At 37.2% G+C, this 21873-nt stretch overlaps 2 protein-coding genes and 3 long non-coding RNA genes across 5 annotated transcripts; 3 read left to right on the top strand and 2 right to left on the bottom strand.

Moving 5' to 3' along the window:
* The first annotated feature begins 7045 nt into the window (after positions 1–7045).
* LOC148909523 (uncharacterized) lies at positions 7046–8260 on the top strand. Its single transcript, XM_089034166.1, has one exon. The coding sequence runs from the start codon at positions 7046–7048 to the stop codon at positions 8258–8260; it is 1215 nt and encodes a 404-aa protein (XP_088890292.1).
* A 16-nt stretch (positions 8261–8276) lies between these two features.
* Positions 8277–9113, top strand: LOC116296887 (uncharacterized). The gene has a single exon (XM_031704998.2). The coding sequence runs from the start codon at positions 8277–8279 to the stop codon at positions 9111–9113; it is 837 nt and encodes a 278-aa protein (XP_031560858.1).
* Positions 9114–10434: 1321 nt separating this feature from the next.
* LOC116296899 (uncharacterized) lies at positions 10435–14332 on the bottom strand. The gene is made up of 3 exons (XR_004197173.2): positions 14274–14332; positions 12073–12211; positions 10435–10960 (listed from the first exon to the last, which is right to left on the bottom strand). It is a non-coding gene; the product is annotated as an uncharacterized LOC116296899 (long non-coding RNA).
* Positions 14333–17260: 2928 nt separating this feature from the next.
* Positions 17261–19924, bottom strand: LOC116296890 (uncharacterized). The gene is made up of 3 exons (XR_004197171.1): positions 19775–19924; positions 18601–18747; positions 17261–17473 (listed from the first exon to the last, which is right to left on the bottom strand). It is a non-coding gene; the product is annotated as an uncharacterized LOC116296890 (long non-coding RNA).
* LOC116296891 (uncharacterized) lies at positions 17448–19856 on the top strand. The gene is made up of 2 exons (XR_004197172.2): positions 17448–17562; positions 18399–19856. It is a non-coding gene; the product is annotated as an uncharacterized LOC116296891 (long non-coding RNA).
* Positions 19925–21873: the final 1949 nt, after the last annotated feature.

The raw sequence follows: 21873 nt of genomic DNA, 5'->3' as shown, positions 1-21873 counted from the left end.
TCCATCAACCAAATAGAATTCTCGTGGACTAATTCTGCCAATGGCGTAGTTTCGTAGATCTTTGTCTCCTTCTTCTTAGGGAATCTCAGTTCGCGCCAAGCGTGTTCGTTGTGATGGTAAATAACTATGGGAGCTCCTCTTCCACCGTACTTATGCGTACCCGGGTAAATAAATCCATCTGTGATGTCTTTCACATGTATGCGCCTTTCTAAGAGCACTTCTAACTTCTTAATGTTATCTATCGTAGCTCCGGCCTTATGAGTAGCTCTTTCCCATTTCCTAATGGCTTCTCTTCTCTTTAGAGTAAGTTTACCTCCACGAGAGGAATCTTCAAAGAATTCTCTTACCAGTTTTCCTACGCAGTTACCAGGATGTCGCATTGGCTTGAGCTTCTTAACGTCTGGTTTCTTAATCTCGTAAGCACCATAGATAACTACCGTAACAGGATAAGCAACTTCGTAAAACAACATGTCCACGCCCACCAACGCTCCTGGCCTCGTTTGCTCATTTAAAACGAACAACTTCTGCTTACCTGACGCTCGTATAGGATTCCTACCCTTCTCTATTATCCATTCACCATCCATGTACTTTATAAACGTCAATTCCAAACGGTAATTACCTTCAGGCATTAAATCAATTATCCTCTCAGCCCTTTCTTCGTCCATAGTTTCGTCCGTATCTCCCTCCATAAATGTCGTGAAGGCGAAGTCGGCGTCCAAACGATCCAACACCTGAGTTCGCAGCTTGCGCACAGTCTTATTCCTAATGCTCCTGATAGCGTCCATCTATATCTAAGAAATATTTTAGACTACGATTGCGGCCCCACACATAAATTAAGGCAAAATTCTTTACATTCATGCATCGTATATAAGCAGCAGTAAGGGAATTATCGCGCAACGTATAATGGGACACGGGTATTTCCCGCTGGAGCCCTATGCTACTTGGCGCGGGCATTACCCCGGGCTCCCGGTACCCCCTCCGCGAGTCCCCCTTACTGCTGCTGTTGAACACTCTCACTATGATGGACGTTGACTTTGTGAATGGACTTTTACCAGGACATTTGAAAGTCGAATGGATTCGAAAGTACCACGATATGGCTGCAGGAGAGAAAGTTAACCCATTTCGCCCATTCATGAAGTTTCTTGAACGTGAGAGAGAAGCTGTAGCTCGTCTCGCTGAGCATCAAACTAAGAAGAAGAGAAACAACGAGGTCTCTGCAAAGTTCACTGAACGTGGCAGTAGCCAGACGCATGTGTATCAAGGAACTGGAACAAGTCTAGAGAAGAAACGGTACTATCATTGTGCTTACCATAAGAAAGATTCAATCAAACACAAAACGTATGATTGCAAAGAGTTCCAAAAACTCGCCTTGCATGGCGCTGGGGCTAAGTACTTCTGAAACAAGTGAACGCGTGTTTCATTTGTTTTGGTGACCACACAAGGAAGAATTGCCCAAACAAGCAGCCTTGCAAGTCTTGTGGCAGTGAAGAATACCACGCGTTACTGTGCAACTCAGATAAATCAATTGTGATTCGAAAGAACTCTTATCACACTCGTGCTCGTGATGAAGTGTCTTGCAAATCGTCAGAAAAATCAGAGGTAAATACGAAAGACTCTAATCACGCTCGTGCTGAAACGTCCTCTCACTCTTCACAGAGTGTCGGTATTGCGTTGTATCCCATCCAACGAGCGAGAGTATATGAAAGCGGCAAGAATGTCTCCGTTTTCTGTGATGGTGGTTTGACATTTGACATTTGACATTTATTGTTTTCAATTAATACATTAATATTTACACTTTTACCTGCAAGTAGCTTAAAGCTATTCAAGGCAGGTTAAAAGGAAAGACAAACATCTATAATTACAATAATTACAATAATTACAATATCATGGTGCAAAAAAAGACCAAAAAAGGAAAATAATATTTGCAATGAATAGATATGATTAAGTATTATTTATAATGAATATCGATACACATTTATAGTTTATAATATATAAACGACAATTGGATAAAATGAAATGTGAGACATAAACACAAATGGAAGTAGAAGTCGTATCAAGAATTATGAATTAAACATCATTGGAATTTCAACATAATAACCATTTAAATCTAGACTCTTAAACAGTAATGACCTAATTTCTTTTTTAAAGCTATTTTTTGATAATTTCCTTATACGATCTGGGATTTGATTCCATAATCTTACACCCATTCTGGAGAAAGAATCTTTCTGAATGTTTAATTTCGATGATCTGGAGAAACGATTGTTATCATAAGCGGATCTCGTTTCATAAGTGTGAATGTCTTTAATGTAAATAAAGAGTTTGCTAACGTTGAGAGGAGCATTGTTGTTAGTGACATTATACATCAATGTTGCTAATGATTCAATATAAAGTAGCCATATAGGTAATATGTTAGTTTCAATAAATAAAGGGATAGCACTTTGCGTCGATTTGACATGAAATATCAATCTAAGAGCTCGTTTTTGTAAAATCAATAATTTATCATTCAGTTTTTCCCAGCCTGACCCCAAATACTTATTCCATACATCAATAATGGCTGTAACAAGGATTTATACATAGTTATCAAAGTATGTTTTGGCAAAAAATGCCTTAGTTTAGATAGCAGACCAACTACTCTACTAATTTTGTTGCTCAGTAAGTCAATATGAGGTTTCCATGACAATTTACTATCAATCAATACACCAAGATATCTAACATAATCTTTTTGTTCAAAATAAATATATTTACTATTTCTATAATCAAAAAGTTTAATTTTAATTTGATCACCTACTTTACGACGTGAGGAATGGAAAATAACGAAGTTCGATTTTTTTATGTTAACTGTGAGTTTATTAGCAGTAAACCAATCTTGCAGCTTTGCAAGCTCGTTATTCATAACTAAATCTAGATTTTTTAAAATTTTATTAGAATATAAAATGTTGGTATCATCAGCAAATAGATGAAATTTCAAAACTTTAGAGCTTTGACAAATATCATTAATGTATAATAAAAAAAGAAGAGGACCTAAAACAGATCCCTGGGGAACGCCGCATTTGATTTCTCGTTTATCAGATATATAATTATTAACAGTTGTAGTTTGGGACCTATCGGACAAATACGATTCAAACCAATCATACAAACATCCTCTTATGCCATATATGTAAAGTTTTTTTAAAAGTATCTTATGATCAACGGTGTCAAAGGCTTTAGCCAAATCAATAAAAACAGCACATGTAAACAATTTCTGGTCCAAATTGGACTGAATCGTATTCACTATGTCAAGAATTGCATGATGTGTTGAGTGATGCTTTCTAAAGCCATACTGAACATTGGAAAGAAGCTGATGCTTTTCTACAAAATTAATCAATCTATTGAACATAGTTTTTTCAAAAATTCTATTAAATATTGAAAGCAATGAAATAGGTCTGTAATTACTCGGGTCAGTATCATCATCAGATTTGAAAATTGGAAGAACTTTGGAAATCTTAAGTTTAGTTGGATATTTCCCAGTTTGAACTGATAAATTCATTAATTTAGCTAAGTGTTCGCTAAGGACATGTTTAGATGCTTTTAACAAATTAACAGGGCATGAATATAAGCCATAAGCCTTGTTATTAGATAAGGATAAGATATCATATTCTATCTCTGACATCGTGACAGGAGCAAAAAACAAAGAATTAGGTTGATCAATGCTCTTAAGATATTCCGTAAAGTCTATGCTTGGTTTAGGAATCATTTCAGCGTAGTTTTCACCAACTGTTGCAAAAACATTATTAAGGATAAAAGGTAATTTGGTAGGATCATTAGTCTTCTGACCATCTAAAGAATTGTCTTTTAAAGCTGAAATTGATTTTAATTTGCTTTTTTTGTTATGTAATAAGGAATTGATTGCTAACCATGTTTTTCTGGTATTCTTCATATTTGTTTCAAAATAAGATTCATAATATGATCTTTTACTTATTCGAATAAGAGTGACTATTTTGTTTCTATAGTAGAGATATCTTTTTTTATTTCCGGTCAAGAACAGGCTGTTTTTTATTCTTATTGATTCACGAATTCCCTGAGTGATCCAAGGTTTAGATAGCTTTTTGAAATTACGGTTATTTAAAACTTTAAGTAGTGCAACTTTGTTTACGATGCTATTAATTTTCCTGTACAAAGAAGAGAAAATCTGGTCAACGCTTTGTGATTCCACAAAAAAGGCTCCCAAATTGATATTTGCAAGTTCTTGAACAAATCGATATTCAGCAGATTTAGCACAAAACCTAACTTTTTTCTTGAAGGATTTGTAATATCCTTTTCCTAAAGAGCTTACACAAAATTGAGAATAATGATCGCTTATATCTGATACTATGTTTGCACTGCATAGTCCATATTCTGGATTATTTGTAAAGATATTATCAATTAGTGTTGCAGAGTTATTATACACTCGAGTGGGTTTGTCGATAGTGGGAAATAAGTAACAGCTTTGTAAAGAAAGAAGAAAATCCTGGCTGAAGGTACATGTTTCAAATTTAAGCAGATCTATGTTAAAATCCCCAAGGATGTATAATATTTTTCCAGAAGCACTATAATCTTCAATTGCTTTATCAAAATAAGATAAAAATGCATTAGGGCAGTTATGCTGCCTGTATATAACTCCACAAATAATATTCTTACTAACATTTGAATGTATCTCAATCCACAATGCTTGATACGACTCAGTAGATGTTTTCTCTAAAACTGAATACTTAAGCCTTTTGTTAATATACATACCGACACCTCCAGAAGGTAAAGGAGTAGGTACATATTCAAAAGAGTAATTTGGAATATTCATATTCATTCTAAGAGGTACGTTTGAGTTAGTTATTTTGGTTTCCTTTATTCCAATAATATCAAACTCGAAACGTAACTCAATTAGCAAATCAAACTGAAGTTTTTCTAAGTTCAAGCTCAAGCTTCTAAGATTATTATGCAAAATAGAAAACGATTCATCAGATTTGATTACATTATTTGTGTCTTTAAGCGTCTTAAAACTACTGGGAGAATAATAATTATAACGAATAGTATTAGAAGAGAGAAAATCAAAACTTTGATTACGATTAAGACTGAATAAATCTAAATCATGTAGACTATGCAATTTATCTAAATATTTTTTGGTTGGAAAATTGCTATCTGGCAAAAGATTATTAAATTGATCGTGGTGGATAACGATATTAACTCCATAATATGGAAGTTCTCTAAGTAAATTTTTTATATTGAATTTGAAATTGATAGACTTATCTTTTTAAACAACTCTTCTATTTCTGTTGATTTGATCTTGTTCTTGGTCTACCTCTACCAGAAGTGGCCATGGGTACATGATGCTCCATTGCCGGTCGACCAAAACCGGAATTCCAGTCAGACGCAAAGACACCAGACAATTCAGGAGAGGTACTCTTTATCGCTAATTTGATAAGCACATCAGGACTTGTCACTCTTATGACATTTGAATCTTCTGTTTGTTTCAAAAGCACAGAAGAGTTTTTGGTCCAGCAGAAAGCATAATTGTTCTCTTTTTGAAAAACCCTTGCTTTATTAAATAACGCCTGTGTGTTCGGCGTAAGATGGTCGTAGATTCCAATTTTTCCAGTAGAAGCCAAGCCAATATCATCAAGATCGATATTTGGAATTTCTTTTTAACGATTCATGACGGTTTCTTTGGCAATACGTCGAGTAAATTTACAAATTATTGGTGGCGGGAAGTTTGAATTTCGACTTGGAACTCTGTGAGCGATATCTATATCATACTCAGCTATTTCATTTCCTATCTCTTTGAATAACTTCATACATATGTCGACTGATTCGCGGGAAGACTCTGATCAATGTTTCTGTTGAATACCAAGAATTTTGACGTTGTATTTTGTAGCTATAAATCAGTGCCGATTCGATGGCTTCGTCGATTTTGTGGACATTCTCTTCTATTTCTTTAAGTTTCGTCATCATATTCTTGATTTCTTTCTCGATGGATGTCTTAAAAGCTTTAAAGCCATCATATTCTTCAGAAAGATATTGTACGCTTTTATCCAAATCTTTGTCAGAACCCTCGGCGTTGAAGGCGGCATTTTGTTTTGAATCTTTAACAGTTCCAGTCTAAAATCATCTACTTGTATCTTCAATTCTTCATTTTCTTTTCTCAGTTTCGAAATATCTTTAGACATATTCTCATTTATGTCTTTAGAGCATCATAATATATAAATTAATTGATGTTAAGTTTGAAAAATTGCAGAGCTCAAACGTGCGTCCGTTACGCTCGCGGACATGCGTATTCGAATACAACGTACATAACGCATCAGGCAGCAGATAAGATCAGAGCAAAGAGATTGGGTAGATTTACGCTTGATGTCACTACCATGGGAAACGTAGAGAAAACCTACGAAACACAGCAGTATCAGTTTACCCTAGTAACCGAGTCGGGTAAGAAGGTAGTTGTCACTGCATATGGTATGGAGCACATAACTGGACCTGTAAGTAAGTTGGACACTAAAGTCCTGTCAAAGTTGTTTCCCGAACATGATGCAGAATCTCTACAGAGAAAATCCAACAGAGTGGACATACTTCTTGGCTGCGACTACTATGGCCTACATCCCAAACACGAAGAGGCGAAGTGTGGAGACAATTTGAGCATAATGAGAGGTGATTTTGGAATATGTATTCAAGGGACTCATCCAGACCTAGATGCAGACACCAAGTAAAGACACTAACTTAGCAAAAACAATTCATGATACAAGGATCAAGGTTGACTCGAACCACGTTTGCATGGACCTGCATCCAGAATTCAATCCAAGATTTGTTCAGAGTGTTGAGAAGTCTGTCATAGAGAAGACAGATTGCAACTTTGCTGCTCGATCGTCTTGTGGTAGACGATATGAAAACAAAATTGATTCCTTTATTCAAGGAGAAGAGCTAGGTACTGAAGTCACCCCTCGCTGTGGAGGTTGTCGATGCAACAAGTGTCCTGCAGTTGGTCACAGCTATTCTTTTAACGAAGAGCAAGAGCTACGGATGATACGGGAAAACCTCACGTATGATGAACAGAACCAATGCTGGAGGACAAGCTATCCATGGCTTGTTGATCCCACGAACTTACCTAACAAATTACCGCACTGCATTAGCCACGCTAAAGTACACCGAACGTGACCTAAACAAGGATCCTCAGTGGGCTGAAACATACAAGAAGCAGATGGACGATATGGTAGAACGCAACGTTGCACGCAAGTTGTCCGAGCAGGAGCTAAAAGAGTGGGATGGTCCAGTCTATTACATCTCACATTTAGCAGTTGTTAATCCTCGGTCTAACTCAACACCAGTTCGTATTGTTTTCAATCCAAGTCAAGTTTGCCAAGGAAAATCTTTAAACTCGTGCCTGGCCAAAGGACCAGACGCTTACATGAACAATCTGCTCGGAATTGTACTACGTTGGAGGGAAGGCCAAGTTGCTCTGGTAGGCGACATTCGGAAAATGTTCAATTCTATTCACTTGAAGCTGTTGGAACAACATTGCCATCGGTTTCTTTGGCGTGATTTACAGAAGAACCGTGATCCTGATGTATATGTGATGACACGCGTTAATATGGGTGACACGCCAGCCCCTGCAATAAGTACTGAAGCGCTCTACAAGACGGCAGATATGTTCAAGAAGGATAGTCCAAGAGTAGCCAAGCTATTGAAAAACTCTAGCTACGTCGACGACATGATAGACTCTTGTTCAAACAAAGCCAAAGCTATCTGTATCGCACAAGAAGTAGAGGCTATGCTAGCCAAAGGAGGCTTTAAAGTTAAGTGTTGGGAGATTAGTGGTAACCCAAGATCTCATGCAGAGGAAGAAATACTCCAAGACAGTGTTAACGGTGAAGATACACCCAAGAGGCCCACGCTGTTAAAGGGAACGAAAGATAATTTACGGGTCTTAGCACTAGGTTGGAACCATGAGAGCGATACCTTAATATACGAGGTCTCGTTGAACTTCAGCAAAAAGCGCAAGGGAGTTCACGTTGGACCAAACCTCGTTGAGGCAGACTTACCACAAGCCCTTCCTCAAGTACTCACGAGAAGAATCGTTTTGGGACAAGTAATGAAGATATATGATCCTCTCGGGCTCGTATGCCCCTTCACTATACTTGGGAAGATATACCTGCGTGAAACTTGGTCCAAGAACCTTGGATGGGATGAGCCACTACCCTACAACCTCTACGCTGAATGGGTCAAGTTCTTGGGTCCACATAGAAGCAGTTTTTGGATATGATACGAGCTCATTTCTTATGGCTCTTAGCAGATTTGCAAGTGTTCGCGGATGCCCAGAGAAGGTATACAGTGACCCTGGCTCGCAGCTGGTCGGCGCTAGTAGGGAACTTCAGGAAGCTTGGCAGAAGATAGATTGCCAGAAACTGCATAAGAAAGGAGCCGAGAACGGTCTAACATGGACTTTTGGACCAGCTGATAGTCCGTGGCATCAAGGAGCTGTAGAATCGCTTGTCAAGTTAGCTAAGCGTGCTATACACTTTGCAATCGCCAACCAACGTCTTTCTGCTCCTGAGTTTCTAACAGTATGTTACGAAGTGTCCAATTTACTGAATGAACGTCCCATTGGTGTCCTACCATGTACAGATTCTGCAATTAACGTCCTAACGCCTAACAGTTTGCTGCTTGGAAGAGCAAGAGCCATCAACCCGTTGCGATGGCAACCGCAAGACTCAAAAATTGTAACCCGTTATCATCTGGTGCAAGCAGTTACAGATGACTTTTGGAAGCGATGGACCGAGTTGTACGCGCCCAGTTTAGTTGTACGTCGAAAGTGGCACACTTCTAACAGGAATCTGCTTCCAAATGATGTTGTAATTGTAGCAGATAAGAACACGTTCCGAGGAGAATACCGATTGGGACTTGTAAAAGAAGTGTTTCCAAGCAAGGATGCCAAGGTTCGTCGAGTCACAGTTACGTACAAGAACTACCAAGTGGAAGAAGATGTTCGCGAGTACAAGGGAGCGAAAGATGTCACTGTTTCCAGAGCAGTTCAGAGGCTTGCTCTTCTGGTGCCCGTAGACTATGATCCAGCACAAGCGGTAACGGATTTCAAAACAGAAGTACAAGGAAATTGAACATTGAACATTGAACAGATCCTTCAAGAGGGATGCCTCAATTTAGACTTTGTTTAAAAAACGTTTAGAATTTCATAAACTAGTTAATCGTTAGAAATGCGGTCGCTGCGACCCCCACCCTTCCGGTGTTCAGGAATCTGGTTTTGGGAATTGGGAACCCTTTGTTTCGCGCGACCGGGATTCCTGTGTGTAATAATCCCACCATGCCCCAGGGGAGGGAGACAAGATGGTGCTGCCCTGAATGAAGACGTAGAAAAGACGTAGGGGACTACGATGTTTTACAAAATTATGAAATCTACCGTTAATAAGAAAATTCTACGTTGTAATTATGAAAGATAACGAGGATTAAAGGAAGATTTGTGTAAAAACAGCCCCGATCTTAATATTCTAGGTCCAAACGGACACAGCGAGCGATGAAAGCTGAAACACTATTCTCTCACCCATGGCTCCTCGGTTTCGTTCCTACCCGTCGGCGGAGGCTCGGGTAACAGCCATTTTTTCCTCGATGCTGATTGGTCAAATTAGGAATCTGTTCAATGCTCAGAACGTTTACAATACTTCACGCATTAAGATGGCTGGATAATTTTCCCGAATGTTCTGCTGAAAATGATTTCAATATGGCGGATTAGAATGCCGGAAAGCAAAGAAATCCAAATGTATCCTTTTTCTACTTGCCAGAGGATGCTAGGCAATGTTCTGTGGAATGTTTCAGGTCTATTTTCGAATCATATCTACGTCAGATATGAACTAAACAAGGGCGGATCCAGCCAAAATTGGGGGGGGGGGCTAATTGAGTTTCTTCCGTCAACACAACGGAAAACAATATAAAAAAGCATAGTTGTTTTTTTTTGCTGAAGGGGGGGGGCTTCAGCCCCCCTTTGCCCCCCCCCCCCCCCCCCCTTCCCCACCCCCTGGATCCGCCCTTGCTAAAGTTTTGTGTGTGTTTCCAACTCGAAAACTTGTATTGCAAACCATGCGCATGCTCTCTAAACCGACTCCTCGTACGCATGTCCGTGGTGTATTAACACAGGAACCCCACTCATTCACTTCTCCCCCTTTCACCTTGCATACCTCACAGCAACTACCTAGAACACAAACAATAACATTGCTATCTGATTAGAGAATGCCTCTTACATTCCGATCAAGTTCGTCATTCATTATTTTTGAAAGTTGCATGCATATTATTCGTATAACTGTAAAATTTGACACTACACCTTTTGCTGTTCATTAACGGCAAAGAAATATTCATTGAAGCGAAGAAGCATTGTCATTAGAGCGAACAGGCATACAATAAGGTGAACGGACTCTCAAGAGTGCGATGGAACTTTCATTAAGAAATTTAGCATTGAATTTGACAATCATGAATATGTTTGCGTGGGTTCATTAACGTTTTCGAACTTTCATTGGCGTTTTGGTGCAGACAATAAACCACAACACTTTTATGAGTATTGTTTCTATCTTATGCTTACCATTTTCAAAACCACCTTAGTATATTTTTTAATAATTTGCATTGATGCTTTACAATAACTTTTTGGGTTGCTTCATTATTTATGAAAACTTTTAGTTTTTAACAATGCGATTAATTTGTATAGATACTTTAATCGACCTTTCATTTGCTTTTGTATTTTTTGTTTATTTGTTGTCGTATTTTATGCTTCTTATGCTTTAATTTATTTGTCATCATTTAGACATCGTTTGCCATTTCAACCTTGTAAGTTTCTGATAACATATATTCATTTCTCTCCTTTAAGCATGTTGGGTCCTTCTTCGGCTTCCAAAAGCAAATTCTTGGACCTTCTAGTCCTTAGGAAAGCTTTGACTTTATCAGGTTCAACTAATTCACGCGCCTGTATAAAGAAAGTTGATAGACTAGTTACTAGTTGAGACTGTGCTGGTGTGTTGAATACGACAAGTGAATAAGAATGACTAGTGGTTACTAGTTGGGATGGTGTTGGTGTGTTGAATACGACAAGTGAATAAGAATGACTAGTGGTTACTAGTTGGGATGGTGTTGGTGTGTTGAATACAACAAGTGAATAAGAATGACTAGCGGTTACTAGTTGGGACTGTGTTGGTGTGTTGAATACAACAAGTTAATAAGAATGACTAGTGGTTACTAGTTGGGACTGTGTTGGTGTGTTGAATACAACAAGTGAATAAGAATGACTAATGGTTACTAGTTGGGACTGTGTTGGTGTGTTGAATACAACAAGTGAATAAGAATGACTAGTGGTTACTAGTTGGGACTGTGTGGGTGTGATGAATACAACAAGTTAATAAGAATGACTAATGGTTACTAGTTGGGACTGTGTTGGTGTGTTGAATACAACAAGTGAATAAGAATGACTAGTGGTTACTAGTTGGGACTGTGTTGGTATGTTGAATACAACAAGTAATAAGAATGACTAGTGGTTACTAGTTGGGACGGTGTTGGTATGTTGAATACAACAAGTGAATAAGAATGACTAGGGGTTACTAGTTGGGATGGTGTTGGTGTGTTGAATACGACAAGTGAATAAGAATGACTAGGGGTTACTAGTTGGGACTGTGTGGATGTGATGAATACAACAAGTTAATAAGAATGACTAGTGGTTACTAGTTGGCACTGTGTTGGTGTGTTGAATACAGCAAGTGAATAAGAATGACTAGTGGTTACTAGTTGGGACTGTGTTGGTATGTTGAATACAACAAGTAATAAGAATGACTAATGGTTACTAGTTGGGACGGTGTTGGTGTGTTGAATACAACAAGTTAATAAGAATGACTAGGGGTTACTAGTTGGGACTGTGTTGGTGTGTTGAATACGACAAGTGAATAAGAATGACTAGGGGTTACTAGTTGGGACGGTGTTGGTGTGTTGATTAGTTTTCATCGAAATAACACATTAAAAATGGACTTTAGACACGACAATATTGTGTAGTATGCTCCCTCATGGGTAAATTAAAAGAACTCTACATACATCCCGCGAATCTTTGCACCAAAGCCCAGGAGGACATTTCTCGGGAGAAGCCGTAGAATATGACTGTGACACGAAGAGTGTCAAGAGCAGCATAACGGCAATACAGCTAACCTTCATCTTCTTCGACATTAAGTATTGACTGTAAAAAGTAAACCAAGAAACAAAGAAAATGTTAGAAAGGAAAGAAAGAGAAGAGCGAAAAGACAGCCGGATTACGAAAAGAAATGAAATGAAAACAAATGGCAGCACTTAATAGCCAGTTGTTAACAAAGCTGTTACCCTCGTTTTATGATAGAATTGGAATCATTTTAAAAAGTAATTATTTCTCCGGAGGAAAAACCTCAAAGTACGGGATGGAACTGTAAATAAACAAGAAAATATATTCACATAATATCACACCGATTCTGGGATTGAACCTGGGCAGCATATTAAAGCCAGTTCATAGTTTAAGAATTGTTTTTAGTGCGCATGCGATTTTATCCTGAATTTCTCACCTTCGTTTGTCTAAACCTTCTCGGTTCTTAATTAAGCAATAGAAGGTAAAGAAATTCGGGATAAAATCGCTTGCGCACTCATTGAAACGATTCTTAAACTATGAACTGGCTTATTGGTGAGTGATGAGACGAGTGTATCTTTGCGCAGCCGTGCTGCCACAAATAAAGGAAGGTATTGTTTTCGCATAATTGATTCTATCTAGTTTATGTTTATTTTGAAGACCTTGTAATTTGATACAATTATAGTTATTACAATAAGCGCGTGCTATGATATCGAAAATAATCGTTCTAATTTTCATTTATTGTTATTTTACCTAGAACTCAATTATTAATCGCGTGATCCTTTTGCACATCAATGAATGTTTTCATCAGTAAATTTCCTAAGGTACAGGTCAAACATGGAACTTCATGTGAACCTAATGTAATGACATCATAGACGACCGCCTTGTTATCCATTGTTTCAGTTAAATAATCTGTACACTAGGGAATGTCGAGTATTATAAGTAAAAACGGTTTTCACTAGCAGGGTTTGCGTTCGATTTCCCATTTGATTTGTTCCTATGATCTATTTGCGATTACTTTACCGGCTATTGCAAAAAGTACGTTATACTGAGGCACAGACGGGCCTGTTCTCGAGGACGGGTCTGTCATCGAGATAGTGTCGTATTACGAAGAACGTGGTTCAGGCTTCGTTTTGCGTTCGCCAAAGTCATATCATATCTGTCATCGCTGTGTAAACAAAGTGCCCTATGTGCTGCCAAAATAATTGGATTATCCGAGCAGACGAGAAAACAAAAGAACCGCTCTTGCTTTCCTACCCCGGTCTATTTTACTGTACTGAAGGTAAATTTGATTAACTTATTAAAGGAGAGTAATCGCTAACGAAGCGACGCCGGCGCTGCTTGGCACGGATAGTGCAGCGGTAAATACTCAGAGCGTTCAGCTGATTCAAACCAGAAAGACCGTTGGTGGACGTGGTAAATATATTCATATCGTACAGCTGATTCAAACCAGAAAGACCGTTGGTTGGAAAGGACGTTTATTTTTAAAGATAAGTGAACACTGTTTAGTATCCATTCAATTAGAAACTGAAACAATAACACATACATCTAAAAACCAATCCGTCTGTCCTGGTGCCCTTGTTTGGCTTATGCGAAGTTCAACGTTTGACCTGAGGCTGATTTCATGTCACGCGTCGCAATGATGGTACATCTAAACTAGTTCATTTCATTCATTGCAGCGGTTTCAACCACACTCACACATTCTCAGTTTATCAATACAACATTGAAAACTTGATAACGATCATATAACAAAAAAAAGCACAATCTTGTACATGTGTGCGTTTTCTATGCATTGCTAGGATGCACACTTTTTTTTACATAGACTAGCTGTAAGTTCAGTAGACGTTAGTAGACCGTAGACCTACAAAACTTTGCACTAATGTGTACAATTCTGTTAGTTAACGTGTTTCACCGATATACGGTATGCAATCTACCATGTTATCGTAAATAAAGAAGGAAGGAATGATATTAAAAAAGGGGTTGAACCACGATCGATATTCTTAAAGGAAAGAAACGTGAACAGAGAAAATAACTATGGATAACGAGACAAGCAAGAAAGGATCGGTGGTGTAAGCTGCAAAAAAAAAAAAAAAAGGAAAAAAAAAAAAAAAGAAAGATCGCAAAGAAGAAGAAAAAACACTCTAACCTGGAATTGTAGTTGTTCACTTGTTCGCTACTTGCTTATCGTGGCAGTGTAGTGATATAAATGATGTTCAAGACTAGTGTTCAACGTTTTATGCTACAGGTTTTACACCTTAACTTTTTTTTTCACACTGTAACTTTTTTTGACACAGCGATTTAAAAAAATCGTTGTACTTGGATGTACTTGATTAAAAAATATATTTACAGGAATTTTTTACAGGATGAGAAAAAGGAATCTTCATTGGTTCGATATCAACTGAAATGAGAAAGAAGGAAGGAAGGAAGGAAGGAAGGAAGGAAGGAAGGAAGGATCGTTGATCGTTGTATAGTGACGTGAGGAAATAATATAGAAAATATGAAAAAGATTTAGGGGAGTAGTTTATAATTAATAATAATGAAGAAAAAATAATAAACAATTCGTTTCAAATTATTGAACTATGGATTGAGATTCAGTTAACCATAACAAAATTAAACAGCTGATATTGTAGTCACCTGTTAGGCACAAGTAAGTCGTGTTATGACTAGCATTGAATTGGACAGGTACCAGACAACAACATGCAACTGAATTCCTCTGTAGCCAGTAGTGTTTCTCCTAATTATGCGACGTTGATTTTATATAATAAATTATTGATATTCATAACATTGTTAACCTGATATTTCAGACATTTGTAACGGATTTGTAACATGAAGTCACTTTTAATATTGAAATAATCCTTGTACATTAGATTGAACTAGTTGATCGTAACGCATTGCTAAGCTTAGATATTTTCTTTGTTGAAATCAGTTCAAAGTTAAAGCTATAAATCGTTAATGAGGCTCTGTTAGGACTTTAGGATTATAGATATGGAATATTAAGGGTTTTTCGATATTAAAACGCATTTTGCAATAATCATCACAATACGAATAATGCTTCTCACACTTTGGGAGGACTTATAATTTATGGGTTAGCTTTAATTGAGAATTTGCATTTCGAAAAAATATTTTTGGGGCGCCCCTATCCTCACAACAAAACAATGACCCCCTAAACTACGGACTTTCAATAGACACTAAACAGCATTAATAAATTCTGAGGGATTACGTGGTCGATACCCGGCCCAGAAAAACCAAACTCTCATTTGTTAAGCTATGGCATATGGCCAACAAAATACGAACAAAATATCTAAACTATAGGATTTTATCACTTCCGGATTTTGATCGAGTAAATCGTAATTACATTGGCGTGCGTATAACTAGTTGCTTATAGTAACTAATCCCGAGTTACTTTGAGCAAAGGAAGGCCCCTCGAGGCCCCACTGTTTTGAGTCCGAGTTTCCAAACGAAGAACGACAAAGAGACAATTCCAACTGACAAAGTTAATTTTTCATTTCCAATTTTTCTTCTCTGCTGCACTCGTCGAGACTCATCATGGACTGAAAGCATGTGGTCTCGACATCCCATAATATCTGGTTCCACAGGCAACCCATAACTAACGATAGGGCTTACATTTGGTTTAATTTTAATATTGTAGTTAAATTTTTGGCGCATTTTTCATGAATGCATTTCTACGTGGCCGGCATTATCGGACAATTAAAATGTTAGGAGCTAGGATATTTGGAGCAATATGTCCAGCTATTTCATATCGGGTGTTTCAGGGATCTGTTAACTATATACATTCCACATTACAACCTAACGATAAATTATTCACGGTAAACGTAAAATGTCAGTTGACCATTAAAAAATTCATTAAAATTAGTGAAAAGAGATCGCAATAATCTCCATGTGATAGATAAATTAAACATAAGAATATTTTTGTTTGGTGAGAAGGTTTACAAGAGGCAAAGTATAATACAGGAAAACGATGAAAACGTTGTCGTGTCTGCCGTTTGCGGGAATGAGAAACGGGAATCTTAATTGTCTAATAATTATGTAAAAATAGTAATAAAAGGGAAGAAAAAACATATAAATCAAAGAAACTTGGTTTTTACAACGAGTGAGAGTAAAATAAACTGAGGACTGACTTGGTTGAGAAAACTAAGCCAGTACACAGACACACAGATACACATCAACAAAATAATGGCTGTACACCATCACGTGCCGGCGCCCATAATACATCTTGGTCTGTCTTTGGTTAGATGACAGAACAATAAAATCCCTTTGCTCTCAGAAATTGAATTTGAATTACGTAAAACGATTGTATTGTTTCTGACATCTAACATGGCTTCCGTCACGTGATGGTGCAAAGCCTATATATTCTGCAAACATCTTTAATGGTAAGCATGTATGCTGACAATTGGCCTAAAAGCTAGCAGTTAACTGACAAATGACCTAAGATTAGTAATTATAGTGCAACTACTCCAACCAAAGCCACCTCGACAAATTTTCCACAAATTAGCCAATCAAAAGTAGGAATCTGAACAATAGAATTGCTACAAATCGGACAAATATCCATGGGTTTACACGGCTTAGAAGACTGCCGGTACCTTTGTTGTGTCGAATATAAACGTGCTGTTGCATAGCAACATAGTGATAAGATCTAACAGTGTCAGCCTGATAATTTGTCTGGAAGAAACAAACTGAATCATGTTTTATACGGTCTCTCATTTGCTTTCCTGTCGTATTTGAAGTCGTACATTACTATTTTTCTATATCTTCGTTGACACAAATCAATAATTTGCGAAGAAAAAATATATTACAAGCTCTTCTTCATCATTTAGTTTTACCAACCGGAACAACGGAAGAATATTTAAATTCAAAATTTGCCGCTAACCTATTGTCTGAATACTCAAACTCAAACCGCCTTTATTTTGTACAGGAATGGCGCAACTGAAAGTGCGCTCGCGTGCTGTGTGCTCTCGTAAAGCACGCGCTCTCCACCAATCAGAACGCGACATATTTTTATTTATTTTGGTCTCTCGTAAAGGTCAAAGTTTTGTATATAATTCTTGTATTAAAATGTGACAACGCCGGCAGGGTACCCGAAATTAATCATACGTTAAAAAAGAAAGTCTAATATTAGATTTTGCACTTTACTTCGTTCTTAAAGTTTTCCGTATACAATTTCATTCTTAAATTATTCATTATCAATAGAAATCGTTTCCCTCAACAAGTCCAATATCATATTTTCGATTCTCTCCTCCAAGCTTGTGGTCCATCATCCACTGCGAGATCTTGGGTCTCCCCTCCTTTCTCAAAAAAAGGTCCATCAGACTTGATTGCTAAACGGGCCTATCAAGAAAGTTGGCAATAAAAAACCGTTACTAGTTGGGACTACGTTCGTGTGTTAAATACAACAAGGGAATACGCAGGAAATTCAGGTCAGGAGCTTTAAAATATTCACCTTGTCCGCGCAAGCCGTCATGATCACGAAGTATAAATTGCTTTAGATTGTGTTACGGTCACTAAAAAGTTTGGAGATTGTTCTCGAATTTCCGTACAAATGTACTGACTTTAAATGAACTATTTACTTGGTTAATGTTTAGTAAATAATCATTTTTCTAGCTTGATTGAAGCTATTCTTACTGCTGTTAAGAGAGCTAACTAAAGAAATCTATCTAAATTTTCTCTTTAAACTCAGTGAGTTTGTATGGGAATCCGAGAACGATGTCCGAACTTTTTGGTGACCGTTGGTGATCCAACCTAGCGCCGAAAAGGTGAATTCGCAGACATTGTCGTCCGCGCGCAGCCTTTCTGCGTATGGGTTTGGCGCTCTCGGTTCATAGTGATGGCGTCATTGGAACGTTTTAGTGGCTTATTATGAACCCTAATACCACCAAAGTATACAAAAAATATCTGAAAATTGTTTTAATATTTACATAATTCAGAGGGAACGGTTGATACCAATTTTACGCAAAAAAAATTCAATTTTAAATTCAAATCATTTCTACTCGTTTCGACTACATGCGCAAGGACTGAACGTTTCATAAATCCTTGTAGCCTACACACATGATTTTAATCCAAAACTGTTAAAGAAAATTATTTCTTGCATTTCTTTGATGTTTTCGATTTATTTTTAATTTCAAATTGTTTCTTCGATACCTTAGGTTTCACTAAAGCGCACGTCTATTCCTCGCTGAAAACCATATTTGTTCAGCAATTAGTTTTAAAAAACTATTTTGATGACCCCCATTCTTTATTCTTTATTTTTTTTAAGCAAGTTAGCTCGGGGATATTTTTACTGATGAGAAGCTCAAAAACATGATGAACTACATTGGTCCACGAACGTCCTTAAGCCAGGAAATAAAGTCGAATGCCGATTATCGTCCACATAGCACGAAAGAAAACAATGAAATTAGAGATTACTGATTGTATGATACGCTCAGTAATGAGTTAAATAGAACGATGAGTCTACTTACCCTTATTGATCTAGTGTATTTCTTTTTGCATACCGCACGAGGAGGACAATGATAAGGATTAACAGAATATGATTGTGACACGAAGAGTGACAAGAGCAGCATGACGACGACACAGCTAACTTTCATCTTACTCAACTGTAGTATTGTCTGTAAAACGTAAAACAAGAAAATAAAAAAGAACTTAGGGAGAAAAGAAGAAAGGAGGAAAGATAAAGTATTGGAAAAATTGGATGTGCAAGCCCATGAAGGTACTAGAGATATGTATAATGACACTTAGTGGAAGGACATTCAGGCGTAATAAGACTCTAATGCGCCGCCTCTCACCAATAATAATAATATAAATAATAATAATTCGAATTTATATAGCGCCATTTCCGGGAGCTCAATGGCGCTTCACAAGATCAGTGGAGCACTTCATATATTCGGGCTGCATATTAAGGCGCCAGTAGCAGCCGTTCAGCTACAATCATGAGTGATTTGTTAGTATGTTGGTATTTTGCAACAATCCCCTACTCTTACACGAATAACTCAACAGGTTCTTTAATGTCCCCCATTTTATTACAGGTTAGGAAGGGTTGGGAGACAGGGACTATGGTTTTACTAGTCCTTATCCGAGAAGACTTGAACGTCTAACCATTTGCACATATTGTTACAAAGGCAGCACCTTCTCCTCAGTTATTTTAAGACCCTGAGTGTTGGTCCGGCTGAGGCTTGAACCACGACCTCCCGCACTAAGGGACATGTCAAAAATTAGACGGGGGGGAGGGCTGAGCGCAAACCTTAAACAAAGAAATGTTACTCTAGGGAATGACACGTGGTCTGAAATGGGAAAACAATACGTCAGAGCCGATGAGGTCTATTAGTTTATGTGGCGGAAAACCTCTCTTTTAGACTTTTTTAAAATGAAACTGAGAAATCGCTTTATTCCATTTGGATAAATATAAATTTGAGCCTAGTTAGTAAAGTTATGCCTTTTGATCTCTTGTCACAAGATTCTACTTGTCTTAGTTTATTGAAGACGGCAGTGGTAAAACTCAATTAACCGATTATGAATTCAGTATATTTGACTTCAAAATCGATTATTTTAACAAAGGAAAGAAAGAAGGAAAGCTAAGTAGGAAAGCAAGCTAAAAAACGAAGCAGGAAGGAAGGAAGAAGACAAAGCTACCCTTACCTTGAATGGTAGTATTTTCCTTGCTGATCTTGGTAGTAAAATCGATAAAAATGAAAGGAGGAAAGATAAAGTATTGGAAAAATTGGATGTGCAAGAGAGCACTCTTTATATAAGTTGACTTTTCAATCTATTATAGACACCGTATATTGCTCGTTCATTTCAAAACTGCAAATACTATACCGCGGTGTTTAGTAAATAAGATTAAGACAGATTCAATATCGGCTCTTTTGGTTAGCTTTCAGTGACAAGAAACAATTCCCGTCCATTCGTGTTTTATTTCCTGTCAGCCATGAAACTCTTCAAGCTGCAAGTTAATACAAGAAAAAGTTCAAGGTGGCTTCATCCAAATAAAACACAATTCCGTTGAGACATACAGAATAGATAAATCACCGGCAATGTAGAGTGAAAACTGTAGAAAACTGACTTAAAATCAGTCCAAAAGTTGTTTTATAGACCACTAGTAGTAAAAAAGAGCCGGTTTTGAACACAGGCGGCCCAAGCTCTTGTCCTGTAGTGTTGTATTACAACGAGCGGGTCATTCGAACGTTGGCATATATAACATACAGTCAATTCAAAAAATGTTGTCGTCGACCAACTCAAGCCTACGCGACTGGACCGAAAGGAACTCTGGGTAGTAATCATTGTAGCCAAGTTGACTCTATAATTTTATCTGATTAGTTATGCCTGGTTTACAGCACGAACCTTCGTAGGCGAGCGGGAAGTGTTGAAGGAGACGTTTTTTTTTTTTTTAATGCCTTCATATTTTCGAATTTGTGAACTGAATCATAACTACTTTGTTTTTCTTTCCCTAAACCCAAAGACATGCATTTGATGGATTGTTTCTCGCCATTATTATCTTATTACTAGCGGGAACAATTAATTCAGAACGAATATTTAACCGCTTCAGTGATTTTTACCCATATTCCTTTCGGTCCAGTCGCGTAGGCTTGAGCAGGTCGACGACAACGTTTTTTGAATTGACTGTATACAGTATGAGTGGCCTCGTTGTATCCGATATACAAACTCGAGGCGTAGCAGAGAGTTTCTATATTGGATACAACACGGACACGAATACTGTAGATTACTTATCAAACGTCTAGGCTAGTTCCTTTGTGTTTCACTAAACTTTTCAAGATAAAAGTGAATCTGGCCAAGAAAATCCATCTTAAAGTTTATGCAAATGAACAGGATTCTGTATCTGATTTACAAAACTCTTCACGGTCGTGTTTTTTGTTGTGTTTTCCTCATGAATTATTAATTAATTCTTTTAATTTTAACCAACTATCGTATGTTTTTAAGTACAAGAAAAAGCAGTTTCGTTCGCCTCCTATCGACAAACCAAAAAAGCCTTTCCTTCAATAGTTTTAGTATTTCTACAGATAATCTATCTAAATGTTGAATGAAATAAAAAAAGGAATACTTATTTGCATTAATAAATCTGTCTCAGTTGTTTTTGTTAAGTTTATCTGAATCTAAATTTTATTTTTCAAAACCTTTTGTCTTTTGTGATTTCCACATCTTTTTCACGCATAAAAACAGATTACACTGGTAAAATGAATCTCAAAATCGCAGAAGTAACCTTAGTTTTTAAGCTTCTCGAAGATTAGTTAAACCGGCTTGAATGAAAGGAATATACAATATTTTAATGAATAAGAAGAAGAAAAATCTTTTCTCATTTATTATTTTAAACTGACACTGATTTGGCTTTGCGTACTTACTAGCTACATTGAGCTACAATGAGCTACAATGATCCACAATGAGCTACCAAGTGATCTTCAATGATCTACAATGAGCTACAAAGAGAACTATAACGATAGAGCGAAAACGAGCTACTATAAACTAGTTTGAAGCTACATAAACTCAAAACTATTGATATTATGATTAAATACTGTAATAATAAGCTTTATTTTTCAACCTTAAATAAGATATGCGGTGGATTTACATGGTTAGAACTATTGTATATATCAATAATTCTAACCATGTAAATCCACCGTATATTTCATTTAAGGTTGAAAAATAAAGCTTATTATTATTTAATCAAAATAAACCAATAAAGTTAAATTCCACTTAAATTGTGTACTTGCTGCACTTAAATTGTG

The sequence above is a fragment of the Actinia tenebrosa genome, unplaced genomic scaffold (genome assembly GCF_029948245.1).
Source record: "Actinia tenebrosa isolate PJP-AT-01 unplaced genomic scaffold, QUT_ActTen_1.0 PGA_scaffold2__45_contigs__length_23673736, whole genome shotgun sequence".
Classification (NCBI taxonomy): domain Eukaryota; kingdom Metazoa; phylum Cnidaria; class Anthozoa; order Actiniaria; family Actiniidae; genus Actinia; species Actinia tenebrosa.
This window is presented reverse-complemented; position numbering and strand designations above follow the sequence as displayed.

Coding starts and splice junctions, on each gene's coding strand:
- LOC116296887 (XM_031704998.2), top strand. CDS start 8,277: ATGGCTCTTAGCAGATTTGCAAGTGTTCGCGGATGCCCAGAGAAGGTA.
- LOC148909523 (XM_089034166.1), top strand. CDS start 7,046: ATGAACAGAACCAATGCTGGAGGACAAGCTATCCATGGCTTGTTGATC.